The 20,839-nt window shown below is 44.5% G+C and overlaps 2 protein-coding genes across 8 annotated transcripts in view; both read right to left on the bottom strand.

The window, feature by feature from the left end:
• The window catches only part of Ttc39c (tetratricopeptide repeat domain 39C), a 156,302-nt gene extending 145,135 nt beyond the window's left edge, over positions 1-11,167 (bottom strand). Inside the window, exon 1 of the mRNA XM_030250614.1 lies at positions 10,183-11,167. The gene's annotated coding sequence lies outside the window, so the exon portion shown is untranslated. The remainder of the gene's footprint in view (positions 1-10,182) is intronic.
• Positions 11,168-11,256: 89 nt separating this feature from the next.
• The window catches only part of Lama3 (laminin, alpha 3), a 249,597-nt gene continuing 240,014 nt past the window's right edge, over positions 11,257-20,839 (bottom strand). For 3 of the 7 annotated variants that reach the window (XM_006525687.4, XM_030250349.1, XM_006525689.3), the window contains 6 exons: positions 19,916-20,056; positions 16,359-16,518; positions 16,126-16,256; positions 13,891-13,984; positions 12,458-12,577; positions 11,261-11,752 (listed from right to left, as the gene is read on the bottom strand). In XM_006525687.4, coding sequence (XP_006525750.1) covers positions 11,607-11,752; positions 12,458-12,577; positions 13,891-13,984; positions 16,126-16,256; positions 16,359-16,518; positions 19,916-20,056 — 792 coding nt within the window. In that variant the 3' untranslated portion in view covers positions 11,261-11,606. Of the gene's footprint in view, positions 11,753-12,457; positions 12,578-13,890; positions 13,985-16,125; positions 16,257-16,358; positions 16,519-19,915; positions 20,057-20,839 lie in introns of all 7 variants that reach the window. The other 4 variants (NM_010680.2, NM_001347461.2, XR_003952502.1 and 1 more) reach the window with 2 other exon arrangements.

Genomic DNA, 20,839 nt, shown 5'->3' with positions numbered 1-20,839 from the left:
TTCCCCTCAAAAGGCTGTTGATATACAACCAAATGACTCTTTATGCATTTGTTTGCTTTTTGTACTATTTAGATAACCTAGTCTATACTACAGGAAACAATTTTACATTTCATACATGTATTTGATTATTAATTATATTAGATTGAAGGTGGCTGTCTTATCTCAGGGGCCATTTGCCATTCTCTTTCGGTAAATATGCCTGCCCTTGGTAATTTTATTCCCTGTGTTTATTTTATTTATCATTTCATGTCCTCACTATATAGAACTCTCTACATATCCCAGGCTGGCCTGGAATTTGAGACCCTCTTGCCTCTTCCTCTGGAGTCAATGCTGCATGCCATGTGTATGGTTAGGTAAAGCTCTCAACATATGAAAGTATAAATGTTTTCTGTATTGCATTTTACAAATATTTTTCTCAGTGTTTTATTTCCCTGCATTTCTTGCCATACAGACATTTGATTTCTTGTGTTTATTCCTTTTCCTGATTTGCCTTCTAATGAAACAAGGGAGGAACTAAATTTTCCTTCACTTGCTGTGTACAAAGGTGTGGGATATTTGAAATTAAGAAGGCTTTATACAAACTGAGCGGTGCAGCTATTGTTCCTCTGCCCTGTCTCCTTCTGTCATGGCATCATCCTGCCTTCCAAATTTCCTCTGATCATATTCAGCGTCATTTTCTTCTAGCATTTCTATGATTTCAGCTCTCTCACTGGAATCTTCAAATGTCTCAAGTTAATTTTGATGTATCATGTGAGCTATTGTGTGAGGAGCAGGTGTGCAAGATGGCACCCGGGACTGCAGCTAAGTCTTATGACTTGCACCTGACTTCCTCATACACCTGAAAATAAGCCACGACCATCGTGAGAGCTGTGCAGGTGCACCATGATGCTGGCTGTGTAAACAAGTCCATATTTGGTGGAGACATGCCCCTGCCGCCCTGATTGGCTGAAGCTGCATGCCTGGTGAGGTGACGTGGCCTGCCGTGAGTGGATGGGGGCTGAGAGTATATAAGAGTGAGAGGCCCGGGCTTCAGGGGAAAATGATGGAGGGAGAAAGATGAAGACTGAAGCTTGCTGAATAAACTGCTGTTAGAAGAACTGGTGGTCGTGTTGTTCTTGCTGGTCGAGAGCAGACACGACACTATTGTACTGTCTTTATTTCAGTCTTCAAATGGCTAGCCAGATGCCCCACCTCAGGCAGACAGTATGATGTCAGATCAAGAATCCCCACTTGAAGGATATCATCCTGAGTGAGGTAACCCAATCACAAAAGAAGTCACTTGATATGCACTCACTGTAAGTGGATATTGCCCAGAAACTTAGAATACCCAAGATACAATTTGCAAAACACAAGAAAATCAAGAAGAAGGAAGATCAACATCACAGAGACAAAGTTTGGAGCTAAGACGAAAGGATGGACCATCCAGAGACTACCCCACCCAGGGATCCATCCCATAATCAGCCACCAAACCCAGACACTATTGCATATGCCAGCAAGATTTCGCTGAAAGGACCCTGATATAGCTGACTTGTGTGAGGCTATGCCAGTGCCTGGCAAATACAGAAGTGGATGCTCACAGTCATCTATTGGATGGAACACATGGCTCCCAATGGAGGAGCTAGAGAAAGTACCCAAGGAGCTGAAGGGGTCTGCAATCCTATAGGTGGAACAACAATATGAACTAATCAGTACCCCCAGAGCTCGTATCTCTAGCTTCATATGTAGCAGAAGATGGCCTAGTTGGCCATCATTGGAAAAAGAGGCCCCTTGGTCTTGCAAACTTTATATGCCCCAGTACAGGGGAATGCCAGGGCCAAGAAGTGGGAGAGGGTGGGTAGGGGAGCAGGGCAGGGGGAGGGTACAGGGAACTTTTGGGATAGCATTTGAAATGTAAATAAAGAAAATATCTAATAATAACAAAAAGAATCCCCAGTTCAAGCAGACAGTATGATGTCAGATTAAGAATAGTAAATTGTTGTCGTTTCACTCTGCTTCCTTTCAGGTAAAAAATAAATCAATAATAAAAGAGGGATGTGGGCTAGAGAAGGCAAGGATTCAGCTAGCTCTACCACATGGAACTGAAGGTGCCAGAAGTAAGCTGCTTCTTGTTCCCAGAAGTCTCTAGACTGTTCATTTCCCCAGTCTGGTTAGAATGATGTGTCTGCCTTCACTTGGCCTGGGATTATAGGAGGGATGGCCTCAGTGCTTATTTGTCTAGGTAGCAGGAGCCACCTTAGAAATCAGCTCCTTTCTCTCCCATGGGTAAAGAGAGAATATACTGTAAATTTATTTCTAAACTAAATTACAAATATATAGGTATCATTAATACCAATATATATTTTATTCAATAGATACTCCACTGACAAGCAAGTCAAATTATATGTCACAGCCTCATTATTAATAAGTCAAAGTACGTTGGTGTGGAGCAGAATATTGTTGATATTAATTCAGCATACAAGACAATTCCTATAGCTTTTATGAAAACAAGAGTTATGGGCTAGCTTAGTGGTGCACACTTTTAATCCTAGCACTTGGGAGTCAGAGACAGCCAGATCTCTGAGAGTTTGAGGCCAGCTTGTTCTACAAAATGAGTTCCAGGCCATCCAGGGCTACATAGTGAGATTCTGTCTTTAGAAAAATTATTTACATCACAAATATAACCTAGGGTGAGATCCTCACTCTGTGGAAGGTGCATGGGCTTGGTTCCCCCTGCAGTAGACCCTGAATATGTTGTTTCTTTGAGAGGTTAAAGGAACACCAGTCATGAGGAAGGGGAAGGGGCAGTCCATAGTAGAGTGTTGCAAAGACAGGTAGCACTGTAGGCAGTTGGAGTATAAACTTGGAGAACTGCCACACCAGCATAGTGTGTGTGTTGGAAGGGTTATGGGAACAAGACAGCAGTTTCCGTGTTGACCTATGGCACAGGTGTATAAAGCTGAATTCACGAGCCAGAGAAAGGTACAGTCAAAGAAAGGCCAATGCTGAAAGTCACAGTGAGATGGTGTGAAGCAGATGGGATGGTGAACTGGACATAGGAGCTATGATTAAGGTTTCTTCTTAACTTCACGTCCACCTTGCATGTGTAAACAGCAGTATCACGTACCACCCAGGGGACAACTTCCTTCTCTGTTCCCTTAGAAGAGCAGGTCAGAGAAAGAGATCAAGTCGGCCATCAGGAAACATCTTCATGAGATCTTTGATGGCCATGCGTTTCATATTTATTTAACTTTGAGGTGTTTGAGTACAAGGTCTCAAGTATGCCTGCCTAGCCTTGAATTTGATATGAAGCCAGGATGGCCTTGAACTTCTGATCTTTCTGCCTTCATCTTCCCAGAGCCACAATTACAGGCATGCCTGGTTTCTGTAGTGCTAGGGTCTGAACTCAGGACGTCATGCATGCTAGGCAAGCACTCTACCAAGTGTGCTACACCCCAACCCTTATTTAACCTTTGACTCCATGTTAAAGTGTTGTTAACAGCAGTAGCAATAGTAATAGTACGTTTTCCTCATAGTTTTACGTACATATTCTCGGTTATCAAGAAAGGGCTTGTGAAATAACAGAGGTATTTTCTGTTCCTCAAAATTCTAGAATATTCCAAACTACAAGAGAAAAAGGTTGTAAGCTTAAACCTCAGCTCAAGGAAGCAAGGAATTATACCAGGATTTTCCCTGTCCAATTAATTTAATTATTAATACAAGAAGCCTGTGATTGGACAGGGAAAAGGGAGGCAGAGCGAAGAGTCGCAGAAACAGACAGAGGAGACAAGAAGAGGAAGGAAGCAAGGTGGCGGGTGAACAGGATGATTCAGATTCTGTGTGGCTTTAAATAGATATAATATTATATCTACACAGGTAGATATCATATAGGGATAGAATAATTGGAGTAACTTGTCTAATCTAGGTAGGCACCTTGTATCATTATCAATTGGCTCTGAAATTATTGTGTGGGCATCTTTTGAATTGAGAATTTACTGATATATAAATCTGACTGATTACTTATAAGTTTCTAGAGTTTTGATTTTACCAGGTTACTGGGAATTGTGACAGCTAACTGCATTGTGTCTAGGAATGGCCACGACCCATCAAGGGAACTCAGGAACTCCAGGCCAGAGAATCTGCCGAGATGAGAACACCCCACTGGAGCCATGGTGTAGCAGGAACTTGCCAATCTTTTTAAATGTCCCACAACAAGAATTAGCTCAGGTTCCAATGACTTCAGGGAGAGAACTAAGGGACAGGAGACAGTTCTGTTGGGAGCTGGCTTGTCATAGCTGGTCTTTGGTTGACCCAGAAGCCCTGCCATGTGCTTTGAGCTCTGGTAGAGGCCAGCTAGGTCCTAGCACTTATGTCCCAGAGTCTCGGCTTTGTTTTAGAGGAAGCTTCTTTGCTAGAGAATAGTCAAAAGCCTGAGATTTATCTTTGGATAAACTTTGTAGCTGCTTGTATTCTAATGCTAATTTGGGTTCTCCAAGACTGTTTCTACAAGAAGGCCTACATGTAGCTTCTGAGAACCTGCCCCCAGTTAGTTCTGATTAGCAAATAAAGATGCCAGCAGCCAATAGCTGGGGAGAAGAGAGAGAGGTGGGGTTTAGGTTTCCCGGGCTTGGGATCATAAGGAGGGAGGAAAGACACAAAAGCCACCCTGGAAGGGTAAGAACATGCAAGGGAAAGCCACCATGCCTTAGGAGGTATGCAGGAGGGAGAAAGAGAGCCACTATGTAAAACCCAGAGGGCTGCTCAGTTGGGTCAAGAGCAGCCAAGATGAACCATAGAAATTAGTAAGTAATAACTTGGAGTTATAAGTGGGAGGTAGATTCTAATAGCATGGAGGTTAGGCAGTTGCGCAGCTATTATGCTACTTAAAGCATATTTAAATATAAAGGCTGTGTATGTGTCTTTCTTCCGAGAACATAAATGGTCAAAGGCGGGGATGAACTCCTCGGTAGGATTTATTAATATATTCATACTACAGACTTCATGCCAGGGCCTAGTATTTATAGCTCTATTACAATCCAGGCATGCACATCTGAGTATGAAATAATTAAGCTTATCAAGTAAATTGAAAGCCTGGTGACAGAGGACTTCACCAGTGTGCACCTCGCCCTCTGCACACTCATGGAGAGACTCTAATGTTTCAGAAGGTTCTGGATCTTTTTCTCTACTGCAACTCTCAGTGTTCATTATAGCTAGGACTTATGTAGTGTGAGCTAAACCACACACTCAAAACTTCTGTGGAATTGAATCTATACATTCTTGGGTCACTGGCACTTTTTTGAGACTGGAAGGAAACAATTTCTAGGAACCAGCACTGGTCAGCTCGACTGTCCCTTCCTTAAGAGAACAATTGCTGTGGATTCCAAGGATAGTTGATGGGGACTTCCCAGTTTATGCTTCCCTGTCAAGTATGAAGACTTGTCTGAAGCTCCTCTGCCAGTGGGCTGTTATATTGTTAGAAGAGTGAAGAAACTAGATGCATGCATCATAGCCCACCAGTGCAGTTGCCAGCATCTCTCATGGGAGAGGGGGAGGGAGAGTGGGAGACGCACAGATGAGAGAGAAATCATGGTGGACCAAATATCACAAGTTGAATCATGAGCACAAGGCACTAAGTAGGAGGCACTTTAATAATGTGAAACACCCTACAAAGCTACTTAACCCAAACTGCATAGCACTGTTAAAAAAAAACTGGCTCACAGGGCAGTGGCACAGTCCATGCATCTATAGCCGGGTGTTTGACAAAGATGCTTCAAATGTACTGCATGAATAGTCTCTTCAATAATTAGTGCCCTGATCTTCAGAAGATCGATTAGAAGCTTGTATACAAATGTTAACTCAAAATGAGCCAAGGACACGAAACTACTAGAAGAAAACCCAGATAACACTTCAATATGTCAATATAAGGAAATAATCTCAAAGCAAGAAAACGAAAACAAAAATAAACAACCAGGACTATAACAACTAAGCAAATTCTGGAGTAAAAAATCTCAGCAGAATAAAGAGACAACTGGCAGGACAGAAGGGCAGCAGCAGAGGATTCAACCATGGCTCAGTTTCCAGCCCACATCAGGTAAATGCTCACAAGACCCAGAGGGAGACATGACCTCACCCTAGTAAGAATGACTACAAGCAATCTGTAGATGAGTGCTGGTAAGGATGGGAAGAAAGGGGCACTCATATACATCACCACCCAGTGTAAATTAGTGCAGCCTTTATGGAAAACAGTATGGCCATATGATCTAGCACGCCCATTACTGGGCTTGGTAACCAAAGGGGAGAAAGAAGGTCAGAGTATAAGAGACGTCATGGAGAGCATCCAGTGTGCACTGCTGCTCCATCCACAAGAACCAAGGTATCAGTTAGGGTCCAGTGGTAGGTGAACAAATACAGGAGATATGCTAGAGCTACAAAATGGGATAGTATTCAGCTGTAAAAAGGAATGAAATCCTGCCATCTGTGGCACCATGGATGGAACTGGAGGACGATAAGTAAATAAGCCATGCACACAAAGACAAGTCCTTCTGTATTTCATGAGATAGAGTGAAATGGTGCTCACTATGCTAGGAGCTGGGAGTGAGGGAGGAGGAAGAGAGAAGAGGGGAGGAGGGGGATGGTTGGGGGTAGATCCTTGTGTTTCACAGCACAGCAGGTGACACTATTTCCCGGCCACTTACTGCATATGTTGTAATGACCTAGAAGGAGCTTAGAGGACCCATTTCTAGGAAACACTAAGTGTGTAGTGTAAAGAGGTGGTGGCATGAGTTACCCTTGGGATGAGGCTCGCACACTGCACATATGTACTGAATCATCACATAGTACCCCATAGATATTTGTAGTTATTTATCAGTTTTAAATGTTTTTACAGGAGGTTCTGCTTTGGATTTATCTGGGACCAAGACAGTTGAAGGGATGGAGCCTTGGGCTTCTACAAGTTAAAATCTTAGAATTTGGGCTGGCAAGAAGGCTCAGCATGTAAAGACACTTGCTATTAAGCATGATGAGCTGAGTTCAATACCTGGGAAGCACACACCAGGAGAGAACCTGCAGCTTGTCCTCTGACCTTCATGTGTGTGCCATGGCATGATCATGCAACACACACACACAAATATTAAAATCTGGAATTTTGCCTGAAAGAGCTGCATTGAGAATTTTAGTCACAGTGAATGCAAACTTCTGCACTGGAGGAGAAGGCGGTTATATCTACCAGTGAAGCACAGAGCTGCTGAGAGAGAGAGAGAGAGAGAGAGAGAGAGAGAGAGAGAGAGAGAAAAGAGTGTAGCATTCAAATCTTCTTGTGGGTGTCTTGCTCCATTAAAAAAAAAATTGTCTGATCTTGCCAGTGGCAGAGAGATCTCAGAACAGGACCTGTTCTGCAATCCTGGCTTTCTTGGTTTGTAACTGAGCCAGTTCCAGAGACTCCAGTAACACTGCATTTTTTTTTACAGCATCAGTAGAATTGTCTGTCCCTGAGAGCCACGCATCCATCAACTAGCCGTGCGTTCTGGGAAGGTGATCTAGGTCATGCTGGGCCACCAGGGGCTGCCTTGCTCAAAGGGCTGCTCTCAGTTTGATGGCCCATAAACTGGCCTTGGGAGGGGAGATATACTCAAGAGCTAAGTCCATTTAAAGATGTGTCTTACTGAAGATAGATATTTCTTTTGGGAGTCAATTTGGCAATACCTAACTATAATCATTAAAATGTTCATATTTTTTGACTACTGGGTTCACTTCTAAGAAATTATTATGAGAATAAATTTATATCATAAGACATCTTCATTTACTCTTACTTACAACTTCAAAAATAGTGAAATTCCCAGTTAAGTAACAATTACATTATATTATGGTTACATTGTGAATATTTTATCAGATGGAATGAAATGCTTTGCAAAGACCTGAAAACAGCCTACTTCTAAACTCACAGGGAAAGTGTGTTGTATACCCGCAAGGAAATACATACTCATTTAAAAAGATTAATGAACACATAACTAAATATAAACAGACTTCTGAGTTAGTGCGATTAAAGGCAATCATTAAGGATTTTATTTGAGAGAGAGTGAGAGAGCGAAAGAGAGAGAGAGAGAGAGAGAACACGGAGCTTGTGTGTGGGGATGCAGTGCTCGTGGAAACCAGCAAAGAATTGTGGATACCTCAGAACTGGAGAAGTTGCAGGCAGAAGTGAGCCAAACCTGGATCTTCTGCAAGAGCAGTATACACTCTCATCCTCTAAGCCATCTCTTTGGCCCCTCTGGGTGAATTTTTAAAAATGCATTTATCCATAAAGTTTTCCATGATGAATATATATATATGTATGTATATCACTTATATTCAGCAAAAGAATATAATTTCAAAAGTTGTTCACCCATGTGCTGGCTCAAAGTCATCACACCTAGAAAATAACTAAATCTTTTCAGGGCAACTCTACCATACCTGAACTCAGCTGTCTACTTAACCCAGAGTGACTTGGGAATTACCTACATCAGAGTGGCCTGTGGCTGTATCTCTGGGACATTTTTCTAATGGCTGATTGATGTAGGAGAGCCCATTCTACTGTGGGTAGTACTATCCCCTAAGCAGGTGGACTGGGGTTGATAAGAAAGGTAGCTGAGCAACCCAGAGGGGGCAAGGCACCAAGCAACATTCCTCTGCCTCCATCCCTGTCCAGAGTATCCTCAGGATGGACTGTGACATGGAAATATGACCCAAATCCTTTCCTTCCCTAAGTTGGTTTTGGTCAGTGTCTTATCACAGCAACAGAAAACAAACAAGGACAGAGAACTTGGAAACTGGAAGAAGTTTGGTTGATGGGGCAGGGCTTGGGTTTTGGTGTTTTCTAGCCTGACAGTAGGGGTGGAAGTGGGAAGAGTGACTAATGGAGCTGCCTGAGTCAGAGTTCTCTATGGGCGAGACCACTTCTGTCTAGAAGGGAAAGTTGTTGCATTCTATCTACTGTGTGCTGTTTGCCTCTGGGATGGAGCTACAGAGAGCCTTGTGTATGAAGGAGTGAGATCAACAGGTTCCCTGAGAATTACTGACAGGAGCAGACTCATAATGGCATCTGGTTGCTCTTTAAGTATTTGATGTTTTTTTCCTTAGATGAGCTGTTTCAAACCTCACAGGGAACCATATTCATCAGGTGTGAATGAATGAGGTAACATTCACAAGGAAATGAGGTAACAGACTTCCTAGAAAGGAGGCATGATGACTGCAGCAGCTCAGTTTGGTAATGTCAGTGGTAGCCCTCTGTGGTGGGAGGCTGTGTTAGGTGGAGCAGGCAGGAAACACAGAAAGGATGGGGGCACCCCCAGAATACTTTCCAGGCAATATCTCCCAATGACCTAAGGATCTCTCAACTCCACTTTTCAATGAGAGTTTATAGCACCTCCTAGTCCTTGACCTGGAGGACCAAATGTCTGCACCTTCAGTGGACACACTACCCAGACCATAGCAGGAACCAGTGGTGTTTTCACGCTGACAAGGTCAGAGGTCGGCCTGCCAGAAACACCCTTCACAGGGAACATACATCTCTAACAGCCACATTGACACTCCCCTGGCTGAATTCACCCAGATGCTCTGCTGGACATTGGTGGCTAGGATTTATTCAGCAAACTCAGATGGGTGGCTGTTCTCTATGCTGTTACAGATGGGAGAAAAAAAAAAATCACAAGCGATTAGTCAATAAAGAACTGTCAGGGCTGGAGAGCTGGTTCCGTGATTAAGAACACTTGTTGCTGTTTTAGAGGATGTGGGTTCGATTCCCAATGCCCACATAGCAGCTCACAGATATCTGTAATGTAACTCCATCCAGGAGATCTGACACCCTGTTCTGGCCTTAGCAGGCACTGTATGCACATGGTGCACAGACATACATACAGGAAAAACACCAATGTGCATAAAAGTAAAAAATATATATATATTTAAAAAGAAGAAGTAGCTTCCCCACTGTGAGTGTATAAATTGCCTACAAGCATCCAGCACTAATGAGTGTTAGGTGACATCGAGAATGGAGAAGAGAGGCCAGGTGTTGTGAAGACCTGCTGCTGATGGGCAGCACTGAGGAGCCAAGTAGACACCAGACCACCAATGAGGATTTTTTTTTATCTGAAAATCAATGTATTCTGAAGCCACTGACTTATGACCAGGCAGTTCAACCCGAGAGCTGGCACAATGTCCCTATAGATCACCTACCACTCTGCTTCTGCATCTGTGACGGTAGGGAATCAGCTGCCTCTCAGGAGAACACTCCAGTGATGTACAGCTGGGGTTGGTGGAAAGTATACTCTGAGGACTGTGGTGGGAAGAACATGGAAGAACAGGGCTGTGACTCAAATTCAGAAGCAGAGAGCGAGCATATAGCTATAAGAAGAACATAGGGTTATTATACCCAGATTGTCTTACTGGACCCAATTTTTCTTATACCCAATATTTCTATTTTTTGTTATGGAAAAAAGAATAGTGGTTCGGGTAACAATGCTGGTCTGTTGCATCATGCATTATTTTATAGATAAAACTGCTTTCTCCTTCTGATTGATTCCTCTTGGCTTCCTATAATCGAGACAGCGTCAACCATCAAGCTGTCTAGATGGCTTGGTAGGTAAAATATTTGCTGTACAAGCATGAAGATCTGAGCTCAGATCCCCAGTATCTGTCCAAAATCAAGGCACATATTCATAACCTCAGTACTGTGGGATGGAGATGGGAGGACCCTGGGAAGACCTGCTAAGCACCAAAGCTCAGTCAAAAATTTGAGCCCTGGGTTCAGTGAAAGACCTTGTCTCAGAATTCAGGTGGAACGTGGTTGAAGAAGACACTGATGTTGTGCTCTGGCCTCCATATATGTGCACAATGATACATAAAGCTTTCATTATAGCATATACATTCATCTTAGCACCTGTAATTAGATGGTTTTGGTTCCCAAGGAATTGATAATAATTTAGACCTGGTTTGTAGAAGATTGGGGGAGGCAAGGATTGAGGAGCTTGTGAGCCTCATTAATATTAGTGGGTTCAGTATTTCAACTTGTTAGTTCTTGATTTATGAATATTGTATGTCTCTCCAATTGAAGTGCATGCCCCTAAGGGCAGGACTTACTTATTAAACGTTATTGTAGTTCACACAGGGAGCATGCAAACAACCTCTCAGTACGTGCTCAATAATTATTTGTAGAAAATCATGTAGCAGATAACACCTTGAGCAAGTGCTGAACAATTAATTATCAGTGATCACCAGTCCTTTGCTTTCCTTGCTTATAAAACATCATAATTTGAAGAGTGCATTGTATTTATTTAATCCCAATGAACTGTAGCAATTTAACATGTTTTAAAGTTTTGTATTCATAAAGTGCTCTAAACAAGATGTTCTTTTTAGTGATTGGGGGAAAAAGCTCTCTAGAAGGCATATAATTCTTAGTGGAAAAAATAATATTAACTAAAGTGTTGTGTGAATGTTTGAATAACAATTTGCTCATTTTCTTCATGAAATGAGATTTTGATATAAAATGCATGTGTGTCACTGAAAGACAGAGATCTGTACAGCACTGTGTGCTATGACAGCTTGATGGTTTTGAATGGGGGAGGGGTGCTCCCAAAGGTGACTTCTCTTGCTGGGTAGAGTTAGTGGTCAGGGCAGCCATTCAGGCTGACAGAACCTTGGACATCGGTGGCTTCTGTGATGGGGACAGGGATGTGGTTTACTTGAATATTCTTCAGACAGCCAAAAAATGAGTTCCACACAGGGAGTGTAAGCATTTTCAATTTGTCTGAAAGAGAAAGACGAGGCACTCGGTGGATAGCTCATACCATGAAATGAATGAACATGGAGGGTTAAGAATATTATTAGAAAGAGCCAGAGACTCCATGGCCCTGACCACCTGGCCATCTCCGGACCTCCTGCCTTCTGTGATACAGAGGTAGCAAAGCTCTTCCTTGTCTCTAGGGAAGGAATCCCTACAGCTTGAACCAATAGATAATAACTCTCAACTCTGTTACCCTTTATGGGTCATGAAAGGACTATAAAATTAATGAGCAGACTACCTGAAGGACATACAACAAGAAAGAATAAGAAGGGCCCTTTCGGGCAACATTTCAGTCTTTGAAGGTGACTGTCTCAGCCTGCCCCATTCTCCCATTTGATTTCAACAGTCACCTCAATGCTTGGGGAAGAGAGACCATTATTTCTCACCAGCTTTCTTGATTATTTGCTGACATAGGCTTCTGACTTAATGAAGCCTTTTAAGGGAGGGTTATAAATGACAGGCTTGGAACCAGAGGAAGCAGTGGTCATGTGGCCTGCACTACCCTGAGATGTGCCTAGATGCTGAGGCAAAGGGCCTTGCCACCTCCACTGTGCAGGAATTCTCTTCTCCTTACTCAAACATTGGGACACCTTAGCTGTTGGGTTGAGAAGACATCAAGAGCTGCTGGGCCCTAACATGGGGTGTAAAGTTGGGACTAGAGTTATTTACCTGGGACGCCTCCAATGTGTAGTGACCCTCGGGTGCTGTTCGGTGGGAAGGAAAGCTGCCCAGCTGTGTAGCTATTGTCTGTATCCAGTTCCAGATGCAGAGTGTGCTGTTTAATGGAGACTGGATGAAAGGAAGCTGGTTAGTTCTGACATGTGCACCCCCTTGTCACCATTGTCTTTGTTTGAACTCATTCCCACTAGACCCTGGGGGCACTGTTTGAAGGCACTTGCTCTGCCCTGGGTAGAAATGCAACACCCTATTCAGCAGTAGCCATTACTAAATTGTATCCCTACGATGAATCCATAGGGTTGAGGAGGCAGCTGAGTTGGTTTAGTGCCTGCCGTACAAGTGTGAAGATCTGGGTTCAAGCTCTCAGACCGCCTGAAAACCAAACAATGCCAAGTGTGGAGGTGGACTGTTGCAATCTCAGTGCCTGGGAGGCAGAGACAGGCAGATTCCTGTGTCCTGCTCACCAGCCAGCCCAGACTATGAGTGAAACCCAGGCCAGTGAGACCCTGTCTCAAAAAGTAACGTGGTTAGCACCTGAGGACTGAAAGCCAAGTTTAACCTCTGGCTTCCATGGGTGCAAACACACGCGCGCACACATGCATGCACACACACACACACACACCTGCACACACATGAACTTGAACACACACAGTTAATCCACAAAGGCCATATTGTTATCCCATTCATATAAGAGATGAAACCCAGCTGGGTATGGTGGCGCATGCCTTTAATCCCAGCATTTGGGAGGCAGAGCCAGGCGAATTTCTGAGTTCGAGGCCAGCCTGGTCTACAGAGTGAGTTCCAGGACAGCTTCCTTGCGTGCATGTGTGCGTGCATGCGTGCATGCGTGTATGTGTGTGTGTGTATCTGTCTGTCAGTCTGTTTGACTGTCTGACTGTGTGAATATGTTTGTGAGTGCAGTGCCTGAGAAGCCAGAAGAGGGTACAAATCCCCTGGATTTAGAGGCACAGGTAGTTGTGACCCACTCAGTGTGGGCTTTGGGAATCACACCAGGCCCTAGAAGAGCAAGAGATGCTCTTACTCACTGAGTCATCTGTCTATCCCTAGAAATTTGGCTTCTTGTTGTTGCCATTGTCCCGAGGAGTTCAGAAGCATATAGCTCAAAATGCAAATAGCAATGTTATCACTTTATTAAAGACTACAGCATCTTCTCAGTTTCCTGGGTGGGGTCAGGCTGAGGAAAATCCTCCATGCCCCAAACACAGCACACTCTCAGAGTTACAGACAAAAGCTATGAAATAATCTAAACACAGTTGGGTTGAATCGGGTAAGAAAACCAGGGGTCTGGTTATAGTACCTGGCCCAGCCCAACCCTCCCAGTGGACAGACTGGGGCTGCCTTTGAGAAGTTCAAACACAGGTTAAAGGGTTTCCTTGTGTGTACAAAGGTTACCAATGCCATACCTGTCACCGAGTGCCATTGTCCATCACACAGAGATCTCTTCGGTGTAATTGATGTCACGGTCCCACCTGCCTCACTGTTCATAGAGGTCGTGACCTGAAACATACACATTTGGCTATTTCCTTCAGAAGGGCACATGGAGCCAGCCCTCCCTGCCATCTTCCCTGCACACAGGCAGTCTGGAAGCATGCTAGATGTTGGCCCTCCATCTCCTGTATCAGGTGACCACACAATGTCCAAAGCTTGCAAAGAATTATTTTTCACACTACTTCCAGGCAAACCAACTGAACAATTAAGCCCAGGCCCTGCCTAGGATTCCTGACAAGAGCAATGGGCTTTCCCCCCACCTGTCTCAGCCCTCAGAGGTTCCTAACAAACACCCACCACTCTCCTCAGCGACTAGGATGCAGCAGAGACTGTTGACCAACAGACCTGAAGTGTGGAGGCTAAAACTGCTGCTGGAGGTTTCATACTTGCTGCAAGGACAACCCAGTTATAACAACCCCCTAGCACACTGCAGACCAGAGGGCTCTCATCTAGGACACTAAGCTATAGGTTGTATCTGACAGAACATGTGTCAGGTGCTGGGCACATGATACATTGTTGGCAGAATCCCACCTTCCCACCTTTCCCACTTTCTTCTAAAGGTTGAGTCGAAGTGACTATAATGAGAAGGCTATAATAAGTGTGTTTATACATCATTTACATCTGATTTGCCTGTTACGACATAGGGCAGGCCACTCTCGAGCAGATTTTGGGCTGACCAATGTCCCCAAAGTTAGGGAGGTCACCAAGTCTTGATTTTGTTTTCTTAACATCACTTTCTTTCTGGAAGGTGTCACTGAAGACCCTTCCAACTATCCTTCTCTGAACAGCCAGCCACCACGTGCCCTCCACCATGTATCCTCCACACACACTGGTAGTTGCTTCTTCCTTTGCGTGACTGGAGACTCACACTGACTTAACGTCTACAGCTTAGCGTAAGGATCTATGGGCACTTGTCAGCTGCTGGGGGGAGGGGGGAGTGTTTTTTTTTTTTTTTTTCAGAGATGCAGGCACTGGCAAGTTGCTTGTGCTCCTGGAAATGACTCTCACTTATGCCTGTCAGCAAAACCAAATGAATTCACTGGGTTTCCCACACCAAAAAGACAAGAAAGCAGAAGAGAGGAGTAGGAGGGGCCAAGAGAGACTCACAGGTAAATATGATCTAAAGTTATTACCCTCACATTCAGAAATGTCAGAGGAGAACACATTATTGTATATAATTGAATGATGATGATAAAAACTTCCAAAAAATGGCATGGGGGTTGGGAACCAGGGATTTAGCCCTGAAATAGACTTGCACAGAGTGTATGAGGATCTGGATTTGATCCCTGGAAAGAAGGTATTGTAGCCGTCTGAGCTGTTTTATTGTCACCTGGGACTCAGTCCCCAGTTTTAATAAGTTATAGAGAGCAAAATGAAAGGAAACGGTACAGCAATCATCTTTGACTCAGACCTTAGCTGCAGAGAGGATGCCTAGAAGAGTTCCATTTTAAAGAAATATAATGTGATTGTTGAAAATAGGTTATTGACTCAGGCCTGTGAGTGATGGAAACATAGGGCGCAAGCGCAACAGTGGGGGGAAAGTCCATGCAAAGATGGAGAGACAGTGTGAGCCAGCCAGCAGCTTAGACGAAGGCCAGAGCACAAGGCCTGCAGAGAGGACAAAGGGTCCAGAGTGGACTCCATGACTCAGGACCCAGGCATGGATGTGATCTGAGGGTGACAGGAGGGTGTAAGCATGGGCAGGCTGTGTGGCATTTCCTCTACTCTTGACAGAAGCCTGAGAATTAGCAACGTTTGTCTGCAGCCATGCTACCCTGAGTGTATCCAATCTTGTCTGACCTCAGAAGCTAAGTGAGGTCCGGCCTGCTCAGGACCCAGATGGTGGAATTATTATCTGTGTTCTGTAGACACTGAAGCTGGGCCCAAAGGAACTTGAGCAGCAGCCCCACTTCCCTTTAGCTAATTGGTGTCACCAGAATTCAGAATGTTGGAGGTTTCCTAGTTTTAAAGATGAAGCAGAGAATACGATGATAATGACTTATTAACAAAAAAAAGGGGGGGGGGGAGTTAATCTCCAAACCAGGTGTCATAGGTATAACATTGCACTTTGCCTGTACCTGTTTTCAGCCTGGCTGAGTCTCTGTTAGTGGGCTCCGTCTCCCCTCCCATGTAAGCATCTGGCTGCATACCTTCCCTGCCTCCATGTAGACACTTAAGTGCTCTCCAGATTGACTTGCGATGTGGATCAAGACCCCGGTGAGACTTCGTGGGCGAATGCTGAGAGTGAGCGTAAGTGCTGGCTCCAAGGACACGGAATTGGCTTCCAAAAGAAAGAAAGAGACACAGTTAAAACACCGTAATTAAGGAAAGAGGACAGAGTTCTTCAGACTCACAGACATGAGCTCTACCAACTGCTCCTTACCTAGGACCACGTGACCTCCTCCTTGGGAGAAATAAATGCCTTTCTCCAAAGAGCCACCTAAGCAGGGAGATACCCCAGACCTCGCAGAGGGGGAATCCAGGGGTTTTGAGTCCAACTGGAAGTTCCTCAGACACCCCACAAAACTGTGCTGGGGGAGGCTCTGTAACGAAGCAGAGGATAAAGAGTTCAGAGTTCATGGCATATAATTCCCAGAGAAGCTGAGGTGGATGGCATGTTGCTTAGCAGAGGAAGGAGATTCTAGAAGATTCCTTCTTCCTGCTTCAGAGAGTCAGGGGGTCCTGACTGTTCCCTTTGGCTTCTTGTCAGGTATCCAAGGAAACCTGAAAACCAGAGGCTTGGTGGGAAGTTAAAGTTTAAAGGTGCCACTTATTCAAATGCTGGGCATGGGGTGGTTGGAAATGGCTAGCTGTGCTCAAATTGGATACCAGGAGGCTCAACCTGACTCTGTTTCATGGAGCCTGAGCTGCAGCACGGGGAAAATTCCACCTCACAGTTTACACACCTCACCGTTCTTTGTAGGTGGAAACCTTTTCTTAGGGCTTTGCAAGCTAGCATGATAGTTTATTGCCGGGCAGCTGACTAAAAACAGGGCCAAAATGTTCCCCAAATAATAAAGTGCAAGATACCTTCCTGTATAGCCAGGCTTGGTGTGCTGCCAACAAGCCATGAGTGCTGTGAAGTCCAAAGAAGATTCTGTGCACCCTGTTAGTACCTTGTGGGGTACCCCCTGCATGCCTGAGGTGGGCTTTGAATAAGAGTTGGACCCAGGTTTCTGAGGGTTCACAATACCTTGTGGTATTTAGCAGATGCTTACATACTATCTGTAGCAGATGTGCGCATTCTATCCCCACTCGTGGGTGCCAGTGGCATTGTTAGGTGGTGGCAATGGCAGATGGGCCTCTTCAGAAGTTAGTTTTTATGATGGTTAACATTGTCACCTTGACAGGATCTGGAATGATCTGATAGGTAAGCCACTGGGCATGTCTGTGAGGAGGTTTCTAGATTAGAAGTTAATGGAGATGGAAAATCCACCCTAAATGTTGGTGGCATCATCCCATGGGCTGAGGTCTTCAGAACAGAAACCCAGCTGCACTTTGATGGACTGTGTCTCAGAAATGGGAACCCAAACAAACCCTTCCTCCCCTAAGTTACTATCATCAGGCATTTTGTCACAGCAATGAGATAGTACTTAATGCAGTTTCCTATATATTTTCCCATGATAAATACATTTATCACACCATACAGAGTTCTGTATTGAAACCAAGTGCAGACACAACAGAACAGGCCATGACCCAACAGCGAATGCCCAGGGCTGGCTGCACTTGTGCTGTTTAGAACCGGTACTGGGTTTTATATTCCTACAGTTGGAATCTCAGCTGTCCCAAAGGCCATACTTGCCTGTCTGTGGCATTTCTAGAAGGTTGAGCACCCTTTAGGAGGCAATGAGCTCACTGGTAGCAGGTTCATCCAAGGGGAACAGGGATCCTGGTCCTCCCTCACGTTTATGCTTCCTAGCCAACTGAAGGTGTGTAGCTTTGCCCCATTAGACATTGCCTGCTGTGATGTCCCATCTTGTCACAGGCCCAAGCATCTGGGGCAAGAGACCATGTCATAAAACCCACTACTTTGTATGCAGACTGAAAGCTCTTCAGATACAATATTGCAAATATGGAAGTTTGCAAATACTGTGCCTTGTGATTAACAAGGTTTGGGGGTTTGGTTTTTGTTTGTTTGTTTGGTTAGTTTTTTTTTTTAAGATTTATTTATTTATTTTCTGTTATGGATGCTCTATCTGCATGTACATCTGCATGCTAGAAGAGGACATCAGATCAGATCATAGGTGGTTGTGAGCCACCATGTGGTTGCTGGGAATTGAACTCAGGACCTCTGGAAGAACATCCAGAGCTCTTAACTGCTGAGCCAGGAATCATATCCTTGAGTAGTCTCTCTGCTCTGTGATTTTTCTCTGAGAGGAAAATAGGTTTAGAGGTTGAAGAAAAGTCAGTGTGAACAGTAAGGATTCCCCCTTAGCATATGCATACACACCATATTGCATATCATACATAAATGGTACGAATCATTCATGAGACACAGCAAAGTTACTACATATAAATGTAGTAGAAAATAATGTTACTTTGTTTCTTCTTGTGGCTTTGGTACAAAGAGTGGGCCACATTGTACCCCATGGAGCTACCCCAGCTTTGACTGGGTCACCCTGAAACACTAAAGTCTAAGCTGGTGCAAGGTCTGCTTTAATTACATCTTTTTTCAGGCCTGGAGTTTAGTCTGTGCCCTCCCTAACTCAGTGCAAGCAAACGTCACACCAGGTCCTAAGGAAGGGGCAGAAACTACATTGGGTGAAAGACGCATCCTAGACTTGAGCCGCTCATAGCACCGCTGACCTTCAATGGTATAGGAAAGGCTACTGGTGTAGGCATAGCAGAGGAGGTCAGCACCTTGGTAGGGTGGGAGGAGAGACAGGGGAGGAGAGCGAGCACAGAGGACTTTAGAACTTGACAAGGACAGTAAATTGTAACTCATCTTTGTGTCCGGGGACTCTCAATTGTCCCTTAGTCATATACCAAGTTTGGGTCTTAAGCTTATATTATCATTTCAGACCCTGAAGTACAGTAAGATGCATATGTAGGCATAAAGATCTGCCTTTGTGTTTCCCATGCGGCTAAAGATTCATCCTAGGCTCTCACTCACCAAGGATCCTCTTTCCTGCACACGCACCTTCTGCTTCTTCATGACTTTGAAGCCTTCTGACTAGAAAAGGGAGCGCACTGGCTTCGTGCCAATGTGAATATGCCTTATGCCCTCTTGATTTCTTTGAAAACCCAGGCCAAGCTATCTGGCTACATTGAAGACGCTGCTTCACTTCCATGTGCTGGCTTTTGTGTTGACTATTTATGATAAAGGACACTGGGTTTCCATTTATAGAAGAAAAATGACCCTGTAAGTACATTTTGATTCACAGCGAGCTGACAGGCAGCAAGGTAGGAAGTAGATGCTTCTGCAACCATTCTGCAAATGTGGCAGAGACTGCCACAGCTTGGGACACATCACCTTAGCCCCTGCCACAGGCTGGAGACATGACTCCGTGGTTAAGAGCACCGGCTGTTCTTCCAGAGGTCTAGATTTAGTGCCCAGCATCTACATGGCAGTTCATAGCCATCTTTAAGTCTAGTCCCCGGGGAATCTGATGCTCTCTTCTGGCCTCCACAGGGACCAGGCACACATGCGATACATAGACATACATGCAGACAAAATACCCACACACCTCTTCCCTGGAAGAGAAGCTAAGAGAGTCATGTTTCTAAGGCCACAGAGAAGCCCACAGTCACTTCTTCAATGCCTGTGTCTCAGCCTAGACCTTATACATAGGCTTGGGAATGCAATGGAGATGCTTTCTCTGTGGGCTTGTGAACATTAGATATCTAAAACAATCACTTAAAGGATTTACAAGTCGTAAATGGCTCTTGTGATGATAACAGTTATAGTTATGCTGAGAATCACTAGTTTTCTAGCTTTACCTTTGACTTTCTTGATGGTGACAACCCCAGGTAAACCTGTTCTCTGGGGCTGATGGTAGAGTTTCCAGGCAAACTGCCTTCCTGGGCCCTCAGCCCATCCACCACCAGGTGCACCTTTCTTCCACTCAGTCCAAACACCACCTTTAGAACAAAGAGAAGAATCAACGGTGTACCTCTGTCAACTGGTGCCAGACTTTACTAGTAGTCATAGGAAACTTCAAAAGGGAGGGGGGTTTCCATCCTTCAGTAGCTTCACAGGCAGAGAACGGGCTCTTGTTTATTAGCATGAACATTTTTTGGTAAGATTATGTCAGGTACTAGACAACTGAGATGAAAGCAGAGTTATGGAACTAGCTTGAAAATGAAACACTCAACAGATACAACGGATCTAGAAATGTAAACAAAGGCTGAACAACCAAGGGCATGGATTGTGACTAAAGGTGAATGGTCTGCGCTGAGGGGAGGCTAAGCCTGGGCATGGCTCCTGGAGCAGGCAGAAACTGATGTGTCTCTTGCAACATGAATGGCAAGCACTCTCTGCTACAAGTTTGAATTCATGTCTGCTCTCATGGTGGTGGCTTTAGCTAAAGACTCCCAGTTCCAGTGACATCATAGAAGTCTAAATTGTCCCCAGACAGCTCACTCGTTTACTCACTCACTAACACCCTTTCCCTCTCTCCCTTTCCGTCTCTCTGTTGGCCCTGCCACTAGCCCAACTGGCTTCTTCCTTCATTCTCACTTCATGTGCAACCCAGCAGCTGTCCCTCTTGCTCTTCCTTCAGGATGCACCCTAACCCCACTGCTCCCCACAGTGAATGAAACTTATTAGGTGACCTAGTGTAGTGGCTATTCCTGGTTATCAACTTGACTATATCTGGAATGAACTACAATCCAGAATTGGAAGGTGCACCTGTGAACCTAATC

This window comes from Mus musculus, chromosome 18 (assembly GCF_000001635.26).
Source record: "Mus musculus strain C57BL/6J chromosome 18, GRCm38.p6 C57BL/6J".
Classification (NCBI taxonomy): domain Eukaryota; kingdom Metazoa; phylum Chordata; class Mammalia; order Rodentia; family Muridae; genus Mus; species Mus musculus.
Note: the sequence above shows the minus strand (reverse complement) of the source record. Positions and strands in the feature narration are given on the sequence as shown.